Below are 19,157 nucleotides of genomic sequence, written 5' to 3' on the forward strand. Positions count from 1 at the left end.
CCACAATAATTTAATATTCCTCCTAAATTTTCTGTGTTTGTCCCATCTGTATTTTGAAAAGCACAAAAAAGAAATAGTGAGGGAATATGAACAGAAAGCAAAAGCCTTGCAACCCTATATAAAGCTAAGAGAAATAATCTATTAATAATCTACCTGGAGTCTTAGTCTTTATATTTAGTTTGTCTCTATCCTCAGACATGGCTGCTGCTCATGTGGTGTTTTCATTGGGGCTGGAAGGATTACCAGTAAACCATCTGTTCAGTCGGTGAGAAAAAATGTGATTGACAGGTGCCACTGACCTAAAACAGTCATCTCCATTTGGTGCTGCCTGCAGAGTATAACTACATGCTAAGTTACTTCTTCCTTCAAGTTGTAAATGAAGTACATTCACTCTGAGGTGATAAAATGTGTTTAATGACTGTTACAGCCTGTTTTCTTACATGTATTCACCTGCTATGTGCCCGTCTTCTTCCTTTTCAGCTTACTAGAACCTATGAAATCGTTAATCTCTAAGCTGGCACGATGCTGAGGGAATGAGGCGCTGCAGATATCTGAGGGACGATAATCCTGTTTGTCTCCAGAACTGTGTAGGCTTCAGGAAGGACTGGCAAGCTGCAAGAGACCCTGGCATTTGCCCATCGCTTTAAAGAAGAGCCACCTCTATGTTGTTGTCATTCAGCCCACTGTCTGGGATTTGGTTTTGTTTCATCATTAAATAAAAGTGGTGCTTTTCCGAGAAAGGTCATTGTAAAATTGGGTTCAGCCCTTTTATTTCTTGATGTGGAGGCAAGTTTTGCTCTACTTCAGGACTCACAGCTACCATGCAGACAACTGTCAAGCAAAGGAGACTCTCCAAAATGAAGATGATGTTAAAGCAGCACAGTGGATTTTCAAGGTAAGACAAAATCCAGGGTTATCCAAATGTCCTGAAGGAGGGGGGAAAGGGTGTATTGGGAAAGCAGCAGAAAGAAAATGTTAATGTAATAGATAATAGCTGTAGACTATTCGTCACCAAGACATCAGTATTCATGTAGTTTTTCTTTGTTCCTGACCCTCATCCTCTGCCCTCTGTTCCTCGATGTGTTGCAACCACAGTGACAAAGGAGGTGGTGATCCACCTTCCTGTTAAGTGTCTGCTTTCAAACCTATTAAACACATCCATCTAACTCATGAAAATGATTCATACTTTGTGGAGCTAATCTGTGGTTAAGAGGGTGAGGGAAAGCATGTTGCTTCATGGTGTTGAGATACTGAAGAGGTCTGCATTTTTTACTGATGCTACCTACCTCAGATGATCTGTGTTAGTAGTTAACAAAATAAGATATCCCAAAGAAATCAAACACAGCATAATATTAAAATCTATTAGGGTGTTGCAGTATATCCCCTTTAGTCAACTTGTGGAGCTGAACCATTTTCCTTAATTAAAAACAACAGTCATGTACCCATTAGATTCTGTCAAAAGCCTGAAAGCTGCCTGCGGGGTGAACCAATGCTATTTACAGTGCATCTCAACAGAGCAAGAGAGACAGGTGCAAGAAACCGTCACTTGTTAAAACTTTAATGCAGAAGTGGTAGGGAAGAGAACATAATAGCAAAGTCATACACCTTGGAAGCACAACATCTGGGGGCTTTTTTAGACTAACTTAGCACCAGAGTGGAGAAGGACTGAGGCAGCCAGTCAAGGTTGTTGGCAGGTTTGATGAAAGACAAGATGGGAAAAAGCCATTCCCCATTCCACATCTGCACTACAGACATTCCAGTTAAAGCAAGAATTGGCTTCTCCATCCCATCTCCTTAGCCAATGCGTGTCCATTTCCAGCAGGCCATTTCGTTTGAATTACGAAACTATACTAATCAGAAATCCTGAATGACTTTCACTGCTTTTGCTGAGAGGAGATACTCAGCCTGCTTTGCCACTATCAGGAAACTGTTTCTGGTAATGAACCAAGTACAAACCTTTCAGAATTTCATGTCATTCTGTCTCATTATTTGTCCATTTAGCACACTAGCCTGGGGACTTCTTGGCCCTATTGAAGGCAGAGAAGGTTTTGTCACAGGCACAATGGCTCCTGAATTTCACTCTTCATAGTCATAGCTTCTGAAACCCATATACTGAGTTCTTCACAACTCTCCCCAGTCATTTCTCATTCAGCCATCCTCTCATTCATCCCCAGTGAATAGTTCCTTTCAGCTTGGTGATTGCTTTTATGGCTCTTACCTGAAATTGTAGTTTGTTGCCAAGTCTCTGAGAACATGGTGCACAGCACTGAGTCGGGCATCTCACAGAGGACAACTTATTATTTCTGTGCTCTGCAAAGGGATTTATCTACAGAGGAACCTAAATGACACTGCAAGGTTCAGAGCCACTTACTGTCCAAAGTTCCTTAAACACCAGCACTGCCAGCTTCCCTTCTCCCACTGACTATCTGTCCATTTACTTTGTTCTGTGCTTACATTTCTAAATGCTGCAGCTCTGCCGGTGTGGCTGTCATCTCCAGTAGCAGGGACAGCCCAGGAGATGCTCTGTGACCACTTTATGAGCCCAGCTAAGGTGAAATTGCTGTCATGTGGAAGCTCTTGCATGAGGCTCTGGGGAAACATGTCTCCAGAACTTCATAAACTGTATCAGCAAATAATCCTTTCACATATGTAAAGTAAGCAACAGTACTAGTAGTTAATGAGTCTACAAGGACTGTGTCAGTGATTGAAAGTTAGAAAAATTACTGTCTGGAAATGTGTACAGCTCTAAGTCTGGGTAACTAAAATAAATTGCAAGCTTTACTTCATATAGGAAGCAAATACCTTTCTTGTATACTGATAGGGAACCAAGGCACAGAGGGTTTACATGATTTCCTAGTATTTAGGAAATCAACTTGAAGTTTGTAAGGTTGAAGAGCAGTTCGTCACTTACACTCCCAGAACAGACAAGATCACATTATTTTATTTTTTTTTCTGGTGGCATTAAAGCCTGCAGAAAGTTCAGATTCTTTCTGGTAATTTTTTTCTATATGTGACAGTGGTCACTATAGACAAACTATTTTCTTAGACCCATAATCTGTGTGACTGACAGGGTCTTTGATCAGACTGATTCCCCAGACCTCATTAATTTCCATGTTCCTTTCCACTTTAGGTGAGGTTTTGAATTTGATGCTTCCAAATGTGAGCAGTGGCTGCTTCTGAGAGCAAGTTGGCACCTAATTCAACATACCAAAGAGTAAAAAAGTTGAAATGCTAAATAAATTGGGTTTACTTAAAAAAAAACCAAACACAAATCTTTCAACAGAACACTTGAATTAGTTTTATTTATTCTTGAGCATGCATTTCAAAGAGAAACTGAATTAGAAGATAAATGTTTTTGAAAAGTGGTAGGCGAGGTTTAAAGGCCTTTTAAATTACCTTCATGATATTTAAATTTACTAGTGACTTGTTTATTTCTAATCTCCATTTGCATTACTTAGAAAGCCTTTCCCTCTGACATTTTTGCATCTTGATTTATAAAAGTGTTAAAACCCAGAAGTGAATAAAGTGGTTTTTACCAGTCTCAACACAAAGATGCAAGGACTTACTTAACCCAGAGCTAACAGACACATTCTTGTATGCTCCTAATGAGTTTTTTGCAAGTTAACAAAATAAACATCCCAGCAACATTACACTGCACAGGGAGATAGTGAGAGGTTGCAAATACATCACAGTTTTTCCCTAATGACAAAATTTGGCCAAAGTCCTGTTACACTGCCATCACTTCCTCAGAAAAGGATGAGAATGTTCTCCACAGAGATTCTACATTTTAGTTCATGTCCAGGTTACATCTGGATAAGACCTATTTCACTTCTATAACATAATTACAGTTTCTAAGCATACACAGATTTGGTTGGGTTTACATGAATAATACATCTACAGACAACAGGTGACTGGACAAGTGCCAACAGGACAGCAGTGTCAGAACTCTGAGGGCAGTAATAAGTGCTAATGAGCCTGAGCAGCCTCACCTGGGGCCACCACACTCGCTCATGAACCCAGCAGCTCTATTTAAGCTTGGCCCCAAAGGGCTGTTCTCTATTTGGTTGAGCTGTGCTGGAGCTCTGGTCTCTGGCTGAGTGATAGTCATCCCCGTTTGGTGCTGGAGCTACCTGGCTGAGACCTTAACCCCCACCCTGGGCTGGCTTCCTGCCTTGAACTTGGCTGTCCCTTGTCAGTGTAGGCTTGATTATGGAACCTGATTTTAGCCCTTGGCTGAGGGGCTGACTTCCTTGCTGCAATGCTGCCTTATGATCTGGACCTTGCTTGGCGATTTCTGTCCTGTTTGCCTTGCTCAAGTGCTGTGGGAGTCCCTTGGCTTCTTGCTTACTTTACCTGAGAGAGCAACCCTGTTCTTGCTGGTAAGCAGAATCCTTTCCAGCTCCTGTTGAGGTTTGCCTTACAGGTAAGATCTTTCTTTCCTTTCTTCCCTGAGGCATGGAGCAGAGAGGTGAAGAAAAGCATAGTGTTGAGTGAGAAGGTGTCTGTCAAGGAGAGGCAGAGAACAAGTATTGCACATCCTTAAAAATCAGCCTGTAGTCTGATGCCTAATGATAACCCAGTTACAGCATTGCCTTTCTGCTTGCCCAGTCCTACCCTTCTGAGTTTTGTCTGGGAAACTAGGCAGTAACCAAAATGGCCACAAGCATACTGTCGGGAGTAGCAGCCCAGGGGAAGCATGGTATCCGTTTTCCCTCATCTAGCTAATCTTAGCTCTGCAGAAATCCTTTGGGTTTGCAGATGTCAAACATTATTCTGTGCACTGCATGTAATGTGGAAGCTGCTTGTGACCATGCATAGCTCATCTAAATCATTTGGCAACTGCTATGAATCATGATTTGTTTGCTGAAATAGGGTTCCATTCACAAACAACTCCAGAAAGGTCAAAAATGATAAAAGATGTTATTTGCAAAGGATGCTGTGCCAGTTGAATGATTGCACTGCTTTGCCAAGTACCCTAGTGTCATCAGGTGGTGAGTGTTACCAGTCACTAATTATTATTACTATTAACAATCCCTCTCAAGTTGGATATTGTCTTTATCTTTTGTAACGGTAGGAAAAGTCCTGCTATTGATCAATATACTCACCCTCTTCAGTCAATATAATCTCTGCCAAGTACATTTTCATGTCAGGGGTGTTTATTTGAAGTCTCTTTTTCATACTTAGTCACAGTAGCATTTGTATGGTCTTAAAGCTTGTGATTGTGTCATAGGAACAAACCAAGCAGTAACTTATACCAAGAACACATTCTTTCTGTTCTTTTGAACAGGTGTTTTAATTAGATAAATAGGCTGAAACATGGCTTAATAGTCACATTTTATCTAATTCTTATGTTTGAGATGGGCAGGGGATGCAAACTGTATGGCTGTGGATTGAATCGCTTGGCAGCTAACATTCTTTGTCTTTGCCCAAATAGTTACTCTTATAAGCAGATGTAAAAGTTGTCGCATGTTTGATGCTCTGTTTTATTCAGGAGCACTGATTCAAAGAGGGGAAGAGTTCTGGGAGAGAAGTAGGAGTATTACAGGATATTTAGGACCACCAAATTATAACCATCTTACTGACAACTTCTTTGATAATACATTATACTTCTGGTTAGGAAAAAGGGTGGGTATTTTCCTGAGTAGTTAAAGACTAAGGTAATAGCTTTAAAACCAACTGCATATGATTTTACTTTAAGCAAAATTATTTTCAGGACAAGCTGGAGAACATTATCTCTGTGTGGTCTTCTGTGCTGGTTAATTTTATTTTCTTGGCATGTATCCTTTATAACAACAGGTTTTCTTGTCCCTGAAGTGGTTGTACTAGTTAAAGGGCTAGCCCTGCATATTTCTAGACTATCAACCATAAAGTATAAATCCTTCTGAGACTTGCAGTGTCCAGCAAAATACTGGTGCACATCTTGTCAGCAGACCTATTAGGAGGATTAAGGCCTGTCAGCACCCAACCCTGCAAGAGGGGTCAGGCAGAAACTGGAAGTGGTTTCTCTTGTTTGCAAGAAAATTCCTCCAAGGAAAAACTTGTTTCATTAATTGTTGCTTTCAGAAGTCACAAAGTACTCTTGGGGCACAGGAAGCAATATTTCACAGTTGCTTCATACCCAGGTTTTTAGCACTTATTGGGGTCAGGGCATCCATGCTATGAAAAAGACTGTACTACTCATCTGGGGGGTTAGAATCCTCCCTTCCATCTGGTCATCTGAAGTGGGAGGTCTGTTAACTATAGTACTTGTAACTATGGAAAAACATTTCATCTTTGAATGATTTATGTTTATCATGGTCCAAATCTGCTAGCTGGGTAAAGCTCCTACAGTTTTCTGTATTGGCTGAGGAAGTAAAAAATATAGGATGAGAATCCAAAATAAACATTGATAACAATTAAATAATTACTCTCATAGCTAAACCCAGCATTATTCACTACAGGCTGTGGTCATCCCTGTGATCTACATCACTGCATGCAGGATTTTGGTGTGCTAGTGTCCCCCAGAGCCCATGTGGGGTCTGTATTGCATATGTATAAGCATAGCTGAGTATATAGGATAGGATTCAATGAGCCACCATGAGCAATGACATTAGAGATAGGCCTCTCCTTTAATTTGTGAATCATGGACCCAAATGTGCTCCTGAAATTAGCCTCCTTGTCCCGACACAGGACAGAGGACTGCTTTCTCATTTGACAGCCTAGCACTTACAGCTGTTGCCCAGGTTATGGGAAGTCCAGGTTCAAAAACTTCCCCTGAAGTGACTTGAAACCGTATGCACCAGAAGGATCACCTAACCACTTAGTGCAGTGTGTCTGTGAGAAGGATAGCAGGGGTCCCTTCCTTCCCTTGTGTTGAAATTTTTTGTTGTATAATTCAATATTCCTTGTATAGGAGTGGTGACGCTTGACTGTGTTCAAGGCACTTATCACACAAGCGTCTGAGATTCAATAAGAAATATTTCCATTTTTTAACAGGTAGCTGGCCCAGACCAAAATCCACAGGGAGGTCTTTTGCAGCTAGGTTGGAAAGTCATTCTCATTGCCCTTCTGGTTAGCAGGGTCTGAGCCAGGGAGGGCATTCTGAGGCTGACAGACAGCCTCCAGCAGCTAGGCCACCAGTCTAGGAGATCAACCCATGCAAATTCAGAGCGGAGGAAGGATCTAAGGCTGTATGTCCTGTCTCTCCAGCAAATATGCTAATAGCATCACTCAGATATGTAGGTCTGGCGGTGGGAGCTGGCCATATCTGGGGCTGTGGCTCCCAAATGAAGGCTAATGCATGTACAGAGCCAAATCAGTCCTGTAATTTCCTTTGAAAGAGACACATGAACACTCTTTTCTGCAATTGGGACTTTCATCTGTTCCTGTGATGCAGCTCCCCATGCAGTGTGTTGTCATTTTTTGGATGGCCTGTTTAGATACCAGCTCTGTCCATGCAGGATGAGGGAGCAGGCACTGGTATCTACTTCAGTTCTGTGGGTCTTTCTGGGAGCCATAGAGGAGCACAATGTGCTGTGCATAGGGTACCCTTTAGCAGGCCTAGTCCTGAAGACACGCAACAAGCCACTGGCTTTGCTAGTATCCATGGATAGGACTAGTTTTTACCACTTGCTTGCTACCCCTGGGCAGCCTTGCAGATATCTTTCATGTTTGGTTTGGGATTTTCTTCTCCCTGTATCTCCTCTGAATATATAATATATTAGTCTGCTAAAGGCAGCTCAAACCATTAAATATAACTCCTTTCAAAAATGTTTTAATCTTTAGCATCTTATAAATGTAAGAACAGATGAATGTGGCTTATGCAGGAATTATTCTATCAGGCAGAAAGTTGGTGTGTTTTTTTTTTTTATTGGGAGAGGGTGGGTTGAATAGTGGGACAGTTTGCCCAGAGAGGTTCTGAAGTACTTGGAGGTATTCAAACCCTGCTCAGCATGGTCCTAGGAAGCCTGAGAGCAGAAGGTTACACTAGACAATCTGCAGATTCTGCCTTCCAACCTCAACTATTCTGTGAAACAGAGCTCTTCACATGTCTGTCTTTTTAAACTGTTCTGTAATTACATGGCATAATATTTTTTAATTCATAAAATATATTTTTTTGCATCCAGAAACACAGTCCTGAGACTAGCTAGCTGCATTGCTCAGAGTTGTCTATAAGCAAATAATAGCTGTGCAGACAGCAGAGGGCATTCTTTTGTAGAAGTTGTCAAAATAATAATGTACTACATATTAATGGATGGATTACTTGCATATTAATGGTGTGCAAATTTTCTAGCCCTCAGAGATAATTTGTACTAATTTGCAATCATGTATTTTTCTAATTTAGTGATTTACATATTTTACCTTTGAAATAGTCCTACAATTTCCTTTTTAGCTGTGTACCTTTGAAATGGAAAAATGTAGAATCCTGGGCTGATTAGGGTATTACTGTCAGAAAGAACTTAATGAATACAAAATTCAAAATATAAACTGTTTTTACATTAGTTCCAGAAATTTTCCAGCAAAACAATCCTGGACTGACCTGAATTAGAGACTGCTTTCATTAATATAAGATGACCTTCTTTAAGTGCAATAAAATGTCACACTGATTGATAAATAACCCACCCAACCTAAATCTAAATCAAGTAATTTGAGATATGGGTAACTTCAGATTTACAAATGTAGTAATTTAGGATATCCTTCCATCAGCAAGAATCAACTGTTTATCTAAAGGATACTGGGGAAAAGCAACATTTCTCTGGAAGACCATGGAGGCTGCCTTAAAAAGACATCTAGTTTGGGTGTCTGTGAGTCAGGAGGAATTGATCTTTATTTCCTGATAGGTCTCTCACACCCAGACTGATGAAAGTAGATGATCTTCAGTAAAATGAAGTACCATTGTGCATTACAAGCCCCAGAATGCTAAGACATAATACAGCTGATGTTGCTCTCATTTATGGCTTCTCCTAGAGGCCATCATGTTGTAGAGATCACCTGAGCATAGTGTTCCCATCACACTCTGCTTTATTTCCAATACACCTCACGTCCAAGTGAAAGAGGAATTGTGGTGTGGGCTTTTTTTTCAGCTCAGATTTCTCAGGGATTTGAGTGCCAGGTTGCAGGTATTGGCCAGTCCAACCTAATTAGCAAATCCTTCCAGTGACCAGGAGAATCATGTGGGGTGTAGTATCATCAAAGGGAGTTCTGGATGGGAGCTTGAAAGTGTCATCTGAGCAACCATCCTCAAGCCCTTCCTGGCATGGGTTTACCTTGCCTGCTCTTTAAAACCTCACTAACACAGACTTTGCACTCTAGGCAGTCAGCTCCAGTGCTTCACCACCCTACCACTGAAAACCCATATTTAACTGAAATATCTGTCTGCCGTTTAAACCCACTACTCCTTGCTGTATATGTAGTGAACATGAAGGGTAATTTACTCCTTCCTCTTGCCTGTTTGTATACAGTGCATGCCACATGATATGCATTTCCCATAAATGCTGCAAAACAACAAAACTCAGGAATCAATACATGCTTTTTCACAGCAATATCTTTCCACACAAAATTCAAAGACTCTAGGGGAAAATAAATTGTTTTGCAAGCCATTTAATGCTTACTCAGTCCTACATTTTGCTGGTCCCTTCTGTGCAATAGCAGGACAGTTTTTTACTCCCATTCATTGGCATGTCTTCATAAATCAGCTTCATCCTGTCAAAAGAAAGATGCAAAAAGAGATCAGAATATCCTACTGCAAATATCTTAATTTTGAAGCCCAGCTTCAGGTTGCTAGGTGCATCCTCCTGAGAACACATCAAAGCCAAACCTCTGCCAAGCCAGGAAATGCAAGTGAGATACCATCCCACAGACTCTTCTCCCAGAGGCTGCACGGGATGAAAGCACCTTGTTTATGTACAATGTAAGTAACTGTAGGTTTCAACACAAGCATTGAAACTTAATGCTGAAGCAGGCAGAATGTTATTTTTCCATCAGCCTCATCCAAAAGGTATGCTGAAGGGTAAAACTTGGGAAATGGCAAGGATCGGTGAGTAGGTGAACTGGTGAAGCCTGGATCACAGTGGGTCTGTGCCTGATTACTACTGATTATGATATCTGAGAAGGCCTGGCCTTTCCCACAGCCCATCCCTGTGCTGGGTCCTGATTCCAATGAAACTTTCAGGAACTTCAATGTTGAGATCTTTAACTTAACAGATCCTCGGACTACCACCAGATATGGTTGGAAACAGCTCAGAAGGCTAATTGTTCTCAATATTGTCATTTTGGTGTTATTCTCAAAATAAAGCAAATCTAAAATACCATATCACATCTTAAGGTAAGAACAGACTGCAGCAAACCAGGAGCTGCCCAGTGATGTTGTCCAATGAAGCAGTAGCCAATGATCTTAGGAAATGTCAGATCACTTTTCCTGGTTCACTGTTGCAAGTGCTTAATTATGCCTACAAGAAGGATGAAAAATATTCTCGGGAATCTAGAGATGACAGGTGTAGGCTGAGAAATTCATACAGAAAAAGAGGAGAGGCTCAACTTCCATTATTCATTCAGTTCCCTTTGTGAACACAGCCTAATTTCAGGAAGTAGCTGTGACTTTTCCTGTGACATCTTGTGTGATTTACTTTAGGACTCAATAAAGAAGAAAACCGTTCTTAATGTTCTGTCAGCTTCATTGTTTCCTTTGAGGGTAGTCAAGAGCAAAAACAGTAGATCAGACTTAGACCAGTATAAGTATTTGTTCTTGAAGTGCATAATGACTTTCATTTATTATGAGAGGTAGGAGGATTATAATGTTTTAAAGTATTCATTTTCTTGCACTGCAGTGCCTGAGTTTGTAAAATCCATGGTCTTCTCTTTTTATTACCAAACTGATTTGTTTAAACACAAGCATTCTTCTAGGAGGGATGTCTTTGGGGAAGAGTATCTCCTTTTAGGGATTCCTTGCCAATCCTGGAGTTTAGTATCCCAAATAAGCTTTGGCACTTGCACCCTTTTTGCCTTGTGGTTACTTGGAACTTGTGCTCAGATTCACACAGGTTCTCAGACTGCACCAGAGAAGCAGCGGAGTTGCTCATCTCTGTCCCTTTGTCCTATTTTTTTCTTTTGCAAATTCTTGTTCCATTTACTGATCTACATTACCCAGGATTCTGCATATCATGTCAATAAATGGGACATCTATAACCTCTATATTTAATATGGGCTCTAAATAAGAAGGTAAAAGGGTGTTTCTACTTACATACAGACCTTCTAGACAGTCTGGCATGGAATAGTCAGATAGCTTTCCAATCAGAAGACTGATACAGTAAGTCAGTCTTAAATGCCAGGGATGTTTCTTCAAACTAGCATTTCTTCATGTTCACTGAAATTTTTGATTTTGAAAGATGGTTACTATTTTTTTCTGCTAGACAGAATAGCCACCTTTGTGCATTGTTTATTCTGTTCATACAGACCCTGCACAGATAAATGCATGCGCTTCATGTACGTACAAGAACAGCATCTGCTTGAATGATTTACCTGACCAACAGTGGTATGCTCAGACTATAAAATTTTCAGACTCATAAAAAACCTGTGCTCTCTCAAGTATCATACTGGATTCTAAGCCAGACATCTTTTAAACAGAAAGAAAAGCCAAATTCTACTGGGTTCTTACCAGCCTTTCCAAATCATTAGGAGAAATAAGTTAAAGGTGTTACAGATCAGAGAAAAAAACATGGACTATTGCAGACAGGAAAATGTCAGTCTCACTTTGTCTTTTCTGTATTAGGTCGGAAGGTAGATTTGAAATGCATGCAGAAAGGAGGTTGGGAGGAACATTTTTGTCCACCCAGGAGGAGGATGCAGTCTTTCAAAGCAGTGGTGTAACAGGGAAACCACCATAAGTGTGGTCTGTTAATGAGTTGTTTTGAAAAATGATGCATAAAGATGGGATATAAAAACAGGTTTGTCCAAATTTCTACCCCTCTGGACTGCTGCTCTCTCTCTCTCAGGACCTTCTGAGACTCCACAGCAAAGTGCAGCATATTTCCAAAGGCAGGGAAACGTGACAGACAGCCCCAGAGTGGCTGGAGGAGAAGGTCCAGCCTGCAGAAAAGAGTGTCTGTCTCTCTGAGCATCAGACAGGAGAAATGCAGTTTCACAGGAACACATCAAGTGCCTTCACCAACTTCAGAAGAACTCAGTGTTCTTCTGAGGTGTTTTTTTCCACCCCCTGGTTTGTTGGTTTTTTTTTTTTCCTTGAGGTCCTCTGTATCGGTTTCCAGGTCTCCCTTGGCACCACAGGTACCATTTGTAAGTCTGCTCCTAAGCCCAAAGCAAGCATGACATTCAACCTGTAATTTGTACTGTCTGCAATCACAGCCTCTCTAATCCAGGCATACACTCCTATATGGGTAAAATTGCATAAGGCATCCAGGAAGGAAAGATTAGTAAGAGATTCCACAAGGAAGCCCCAGGCCTTTCCAATCACTTCTGCAGTGGTATCTGCAAATGCAAAACAAGGATAACATAACCTCTCTAAATCAGTACTTGTTCAGTACCATCGATACCTTAGTACACTAAGTATCACCTGAAGTTTTCCCATTTCCCAAAACTTTCCATACCTTCTCCTCGCCGTCATTCTATACAGACCAGCTCCCCTTCCTCCCATTGTCATTCAAAGGTCTTTCTAAGATGTTAGAGAAACACTCCTGGTTAATACCTCAAACTAGTCTGCAATGAAGCAAGTAGTTTGCTTTTTATGCCAGCATCTATTAGCCTAGAATGTTCTCGTTCCTGATACTGGGGTTTTTTAACCTCATATTCTTTAGCAGTCTCTCATTGCCTGCTCTTTATTCTTTTGTTCTTCAATGGAATTATGGTGCATTTTAGCTGTGATCTCTTTTTTGTGTTCTCTGCCCCATTCTATGAGTACATTTTCTCCCATCAGCCTTTTAACATGGCTGCGCAATTTCCCCAGTTCCTCCAGGTTTTCGAAGGTCCAAAATCTGATGAAAAGTCAATGGCAGAAGTGATAGTGGCTTCCTCATGAATCTTGTCAACTGGAATATTATTGTGCAGCCACGTTGTGCAACTGGGCTTTCAGACTCACTTTGAACTACTCTGAAACCTCAAGCTGTTCAGGAACATTGGTTCCAAATTGCCCCATCAATCTTCCTTTCTGAATCACTCTGGAATGTAACTAAAAGCTACTTTCTAGACCTAAAAATTGCAGTCATGTCAGTTTTAGATTATTCTTTAATTATATCCATTGCTTGCTGAGTATCTGTGTGGCAAGAATCCTGTGTAATAATTACATTGTGTGACCCAGAATATCAGGAATACTCTTGCAGGCCATGGCTGGACAGGTACTTCTTGAGTGACATTGATACTATGGAGATATTTTTCCTTTTCTAATCATGAAAAAAGGAAAATATTTGTGTCCAATTTTAGCTCATTTAATTTCCATTGTGGGCAGAGAAAAGGACCTCTAATAGCACAAGAAGGAATAGTGCTTTGGCACTAATCCTCAACTGTTGAGGTTCCCCAGTCAAATTGTAGGTGCACACTGACACCTTCTGGAAGTGTGTAATGACTTACTGAGCAGCTTCCTTAACTCTCAGTTTTTAGATGTAGAAGCTAATCTTTTTCTGGTCAACATTTTGCCCAGATCTTTGGTACAGGTTCTAGGATGTCATCAGGACATACACTGACAGAAGCGTTGCTGTGATGGGAGAACTTTTTTTTAAAATCAAACGAAACCTGTAGGGGTTTTTAATGATTCCAAATAATTCAAAGGTTTATGGGCAAAATAGAACTAGAGATGTATGTTAACCTTGTGATTTATAAAGATGTAGCTAGCATTATTTTCTAGTTATTGACATGCATAATGTGAGAGGGTCAGACAGAATACAGTGAGGCATCAGTTTGTCAAACACGGCAAAGGAAATGAATGACATAGTTTCTTCCTGCAGTCGTACTTCAGCAAAGATTTAAATTTTTTGTATGTGTCGTATTGCAACTTGTAATTAGACCCTCTTTGTCCAAGCCACCAGCTTCCTAGGTAGTCTTTCAATCTGCCAGAAACTCTGAGTCACCAAGGATTTTAAGCACATGAGTTGTGCCACAGAACTCTTTGAGGGCTTACAAAGCCCACGGTGCCTGTCAGCTGGACTGGGGCCAGAATGGGTAGCAGAGCCATCACAGAGCTGACTGATGCTCTGAAACCCAGCATTCAGTCCTATTACTGGAAAACATCTCTTTATTTCTAATATTTAATTCCATCTCAAAGTTTATTTCTCTTTAAGCTTCTTCTTCCTTAGAAGTAACAAAGATGGGATATGTAGGAGTGGAAAAGAAACAGGGTTGTCAGTGGTGACAGCAGAGGCTAATTTCCAGACTTCCTGAGACTTCAGAATACAGATTGACTGATATAAATATTGAAGCTGAGAGTTTTGGCAGAGCATACATCTGGAATTGGCCAACTCTGAGAAAGTGCATCACCCTAGAAAATAACCTTACAGTGCTGAAATAATTAGCAAAGTACTAAGCAGAGCCATCAATAGCAAAGAATTCTAGCTGCACTGAGATCTAAGCCAAGGCTCATGATAATTCTTCAAGCATTAGTCCTAACATAATGCAATCACAGGTTTTGGCATAAGACCCTGAAGAACCTTAATCCTCCAGCAAAAGGCTAAGAGGAACCCTATGCACTGCGTATGTGCTGCTGCACAGTTCCATTTTGACAGTATGAATGATGTGGCATTGGGAGGAACTTCCCAGTGTGACTTTCACACTTGGGCTTACACAAAATAAATTCTGCTGACAAATTAACACATTGCTATTGATACTGATAAAAAATCAAGTACAAACAGCCATCCCTACATGTGGGACAAGTTGGTTAATGCTCTGTGGACCTGTGCAGTTCTATGATTAGTTTTACGTATTTGAAGACTCCAATTTATTCTGCTTCCCATCAACATTGAACCTACATCTTCTATTGGAAACCAATTACTAATAGATCCATTAAGAAAAACTACTTGTATCTGTAAGAAACTGATGTTGAAAGTATAGAAATATCTAAAAGTTCAGCAGTGCTGTTTCCCATAATATCACTGGCATTATGTTCACTTCAAAATATGGTTACTTAAAATGTGTGTTTTAAAAATACATACTTATTTTCCTTTCAAGTTTTTATTAAGGAATAAGATAAAGCAAATGCTAGAATACTGCTGGTATATTAAAAAAATTGAACTTCAACTAAAGTCCCTGGAAACTCATTTTACTTCTGAAAAGATCTCCTCTCCCAGAAAAGCCTATCAGTCTTCAAAGTGATTTGTAACAAGTGCACTTTCATGTGAATGAAAATAGTCAAAAATGGCTTATTACTTTCTGTTTGAATTGCTCCCTAATTCACTATGAATCAGCTCCATTCAATGGTCTAGAAACTCTCTATTTAACAATTGAAGTGAGCAGGAAACACTAAAATAGACTAGTAGTACCTGTAAGCTACTCTACCTCTCCTGGGGCAAGGAGCAGAAGTTCAGGTATGAGGCCCAGCAATGTGTCCTAACACCTTAAAGCAAGCCAGGTCCCAAAAGAGCCAATATATGCATTGTCAGCCATTGAAGTGTGACTGAAAGAATGTTGGAATATTATGTTATTAAAATACAGATACTCTATTACCTTTCTTATAACCTGTTCTTAACGTTTTCAATGAGAACAAAATAACAAATGTGCCATACAATTTTTTGGTAATAATAACAATGACAGGTTTCTTCATTCCCACAAAGGCAAAATTATGAAAGCACATTAACTAGACATGTCTCCAGAAAGAGAGAGGCTGGAGTCTAAGAAATGTACAAAGGGACAACATTAAACAGCAAGGGTGCCCTATTCCTTTCTGGTGCAGAATAAAAAAAAAAAAAAAAAAAAAAAAAAAAAACCACACCATGGCATGATGGATAGATTTCACTTCTAAAAGTTCATCAATAACTTACGCAGACTTAATGCAAAATGTTCAGGAAGGTCTAGTAAAAGGATTTTTTTTTCTAATGCCTTATATACTAGTAGTTAATATCAATATTGAAATTGAGCCCTGAATTAATGTTTACCTTGTATATTACAAACAAAGGGGCCACTATATAGCATAATTTTATTAAATGTAAACTCTGTTTTCCATACATGTTTTTTGAAACAGAAGCAAGACCCAGGCCCAATACTCCCTAGATACATGCCTAACTAGATTGTCAGGATGTTCATATTTGACTTTTCTGTCCTAGTGAAGTTGAATTAACCTGTACAAAGTAGGGCAGTGGTGGGGACTAAGAGCAAGGTCACCAACAAGCTACTCTGATGACAGGGAATTTTCTTTCACAGATGAGAAAAGTGTGCTCAGATTCCTTTTAGGCAAAGGGGTTCAATATGAGTCTTTCAGCTCTTAAAGTCCCTCAACTTTAAACCCCATTTCAATGAAGTCCAAGCACTTGCAGTTCTGTCTTAAGCATCTGGACATCAGCCTGCATCCATTATTCAGGGAGAAGGTGGTGCTTATCTTACCAATTTGGAGAGGACTTTAGGCCTCCAAGCCCCTCAGCTGTTTTGGAATGTAGGTGGTTGTGTACATATGCAGTGATGAAGATGTACCTACCTGCAGAGCTAGATAGATTTATCTGCAAACACCAAGCACTGGAAGACACTCAGCTTAGGTGGCTTTGTTTGTCTAATACCATTCATGCTGGGGAGCATGAGTACCATCTTTTTTACACAATATGATGCGCTATCACTATGCATCATTGATGTTGAAAAAATAGCTGTCTTTAAGATAAGGTATTAGTTGATCATGACCCTCCTGACAGAAGTGCAAAGGATGGAGCAAGACCATACCTTCCAAAGGGGTTACACTGTGCCAGCGTTTTAAATCTGAGCTTGTTATGTGAACTTAAACTTGAACATGCGAAGATTTAGAAGGTCACCTGGGTCCATAGTCTGAAGAGGGCTTAGGGGAATCACATCCACTCACTGGACAGAAATGACTGCCCTTCCTGACAGAGTGACTAGGAGCTGGATTCAAAAGCCAGTGGTGTTAACAGGTGTTGTGATCTTGGTCTTAGAACCACCTTGGTACACTTGCTGAGACTTTCTTCCCTTTTCTCTGCCAAGGACTGAGGCAGTATCACTTGATCCTAATTGTCAAGCCTAGAATACCTCCATAGTCCTGCCTGAGCCTTGACAGTTGCAATTCGGCACAAAAGCCTATTTAACATCCCAGTCATGTGCTTTGTGCCATGACCAAAAGGGCAGAGATCTGCAGATGGGCTCCTTGCCGCTGGGCAGTAGAGCTACTAAGTGGGGGTGTGGGGTAGGAATCAGCCTTTCTATTTTTTCCACTCTCCTGGAAACATTGTCCAGCTTCCATCCGGTCCACCTCCCTGAAGAGACCTAGGGGAACTCTGCTGCTAGGCAACAGCAAGCTTTCCTTATGTGCAGGAATGGCAGCTTTCCTCGCAGGTCGCAGCTTTAATGAGCACTTTCCCCTGGCACAAATGGCACCGCGGCACCTTCTCCTATTGCAGCAGCAATAGCTTTGGTCTTCAAGGGCAGTGCCACCTCTGGGGGAAGGGCTTTCTTCACACTGTGCAGACTTAAACTCCTCTCTGTCTTCTTGATGTCAAAAGAATGGCTGTAGGCCAGAAATGGGGAAGATGTTTCGGGAAGGGATGGGTTCTGATGAGAAGATGGAGCCCTGAAGAGAAACAGGCAACAATCATGGCTAGGGGAAACAGAGGCAAAGCCCGAATGGCAGTGATTTCTGTCTATTCCTATTCCGGGCTCATGCTCTCTGGTAAGGTGGCTTCCTCTCTCTAGGACAATGGCACTCGGCAAGGAAGGGGAAGGCCGTGCCGCGCTGCCGCTTGCAGAGCGGAGCTGGCTGCGCTCGCGGCCGCCCCCGAGCCGCGGCGGGGCCGTTTCAGGACCCTGGACAGGGCAGGGCGGCTCCTCCCGCCGAGCGCGGCCGGATTTGTGCACGGGGCTTTGCTGGGTGTGCTCTTTGCGTGTACCGTGTAAGCGGCCAGCCTCGTCCCCCGGCTCCTCTGGCACCAGGGCCGGCCCTGAACCCCAACGGGGCACTTGGCTCGGTACAAAAAGTCTCCTTCGGTTCTCACCCTAAAGGGCCGCCTTAGAAAAGTTAAAAACGCAGAGCATGCTCGCGGAGGGGGAGGGAGCAGCCCCGAGCACTCGGGGACAGACTGGTGAGGGTTCCAGTCTGCCACCGCTCAGGTTAGCAGTGCGGCGGAGGGGCTTCGCTCGGGGCTGGGCTATGCAGGGCGCCCGCCTGCTCCCCCCTCCCCGGTAATGCTTATTTTGTGTTTTTCTCTCTCTCTCTCTCCCCGCCCCGCACCCCGGCTCCCGCACCTCCCCCGCACGCCGCAGCCTCCGAGGCCTGCCGGGCCCCTCGCCCCGCTGTCAGCTCTGCTTTCCAGCCCCTTCCTGCGGCCGCAGCTCCCCGCCCGCCGGCCCTGCCCGCGCTTCGTCTCGGCGCCCCGTCGAGACGCCCCGGGGCCCCGCTTCGGCCCCGCGGGCTTAGCGGCGCTGCTGGCCGGTAGCGGGGCGGCCGCCCGCTGCCCGCTCGCCGCCCTGCTGCGGGGCCGCTGGGCTGAGCCGCCGGCCCCAGCCCCGCCGCCGCCCAGCCGCCTCCCCCCGGAGCGCCGGAGATGCCCGGCGTGCCACGGAGCCGCGTCGCCGCAGCCCCGCGCTGCCCCCGAGCCGCCCGGCGCTGTGAGTACCGCTCGTGGGGCCGCGTCCGCCCTTTCCTCCTCCTCCCCCCCCCTCCCCGCACAGGGGAAGCCGCTGTCCGCCCACGTGCCCTCAGCCGGCAGCGGCGTGGGAGCCGGGGGCGCTGGGTGAGCTCCCACGGTGAGAGCCCCGGGCTCCTCAGGCAATGCCCGCTGCTCCCCACCTGCCACCCCCATCGCTCCCCGGGTCCGCTGGCTCCAGCAAAGCGGTCCTGCGGCCGCCGTGCTCCGCACCCGGTACGCAGGCGGCAAGGGAGCAGCCCCGACGGCAGGGCTGCCCGCCAGGTCTCCCGGGAACCGGGAGCCCAGCTCCGGGAACGCGCAGGGCGTTCATGCACCAGATCAGTCGAGGTTTCACGGGAAGACCGTGTAGCTCTGCCCGGGGACGGCGGTGACAAAAGCCAG

The 19,157-nt window shown here is 43.0% G+C and overlaps 1 protein-coding gene across 3 annotated transcripts in view; it reads left to right on the forward strand.

Moving 5' to 3' along the window:
• Positions 1-212: 212 nt before the first annotated feature.
• The window catches only part of RGS20 (regulator of G protein signaling 20), a 40,982-nt gene continuing 22,037 nt past the window's right edge, over positions 213-19,157 (forward strand). The window contains exons 1-3 of one of the 3 annotated variants that reach the window (XM_040587672.1): positions 213-397; positions 481-895; positions 18,391-18,735. In XM_040587672.1, the coding sequence (XP_040443606.1) occupies positions 779-895; positions 18,391-18,735 (462 nt within the window). In that variant the 5' untranslated portion in view covers positions 213-397; positions 481-778. Of the gene's footprint in view, positions 896-18,390; positions 18,736-19,157 lie in introns of all 3 variants that reach the window. The other 2 variants (XM_040587671.1, XM_040587673.1) reach the window with 2 other exon arrangements.

The sequence above is a fragment of the Falco naumanni genome, chromosome 3, assembly GCF_017639655.2.
Source record: "Falco naumanni isolate bFalNau1 chromosome 3, bFalNau1.pat, whole genome shotgun sequence".
In the NCBI taxonomy this organism is placed as follows: Eukaryota; Metazoa; Chordata; class Aves; order Falconiformes; family Falconidae; genus Falco; species Falco naumanni.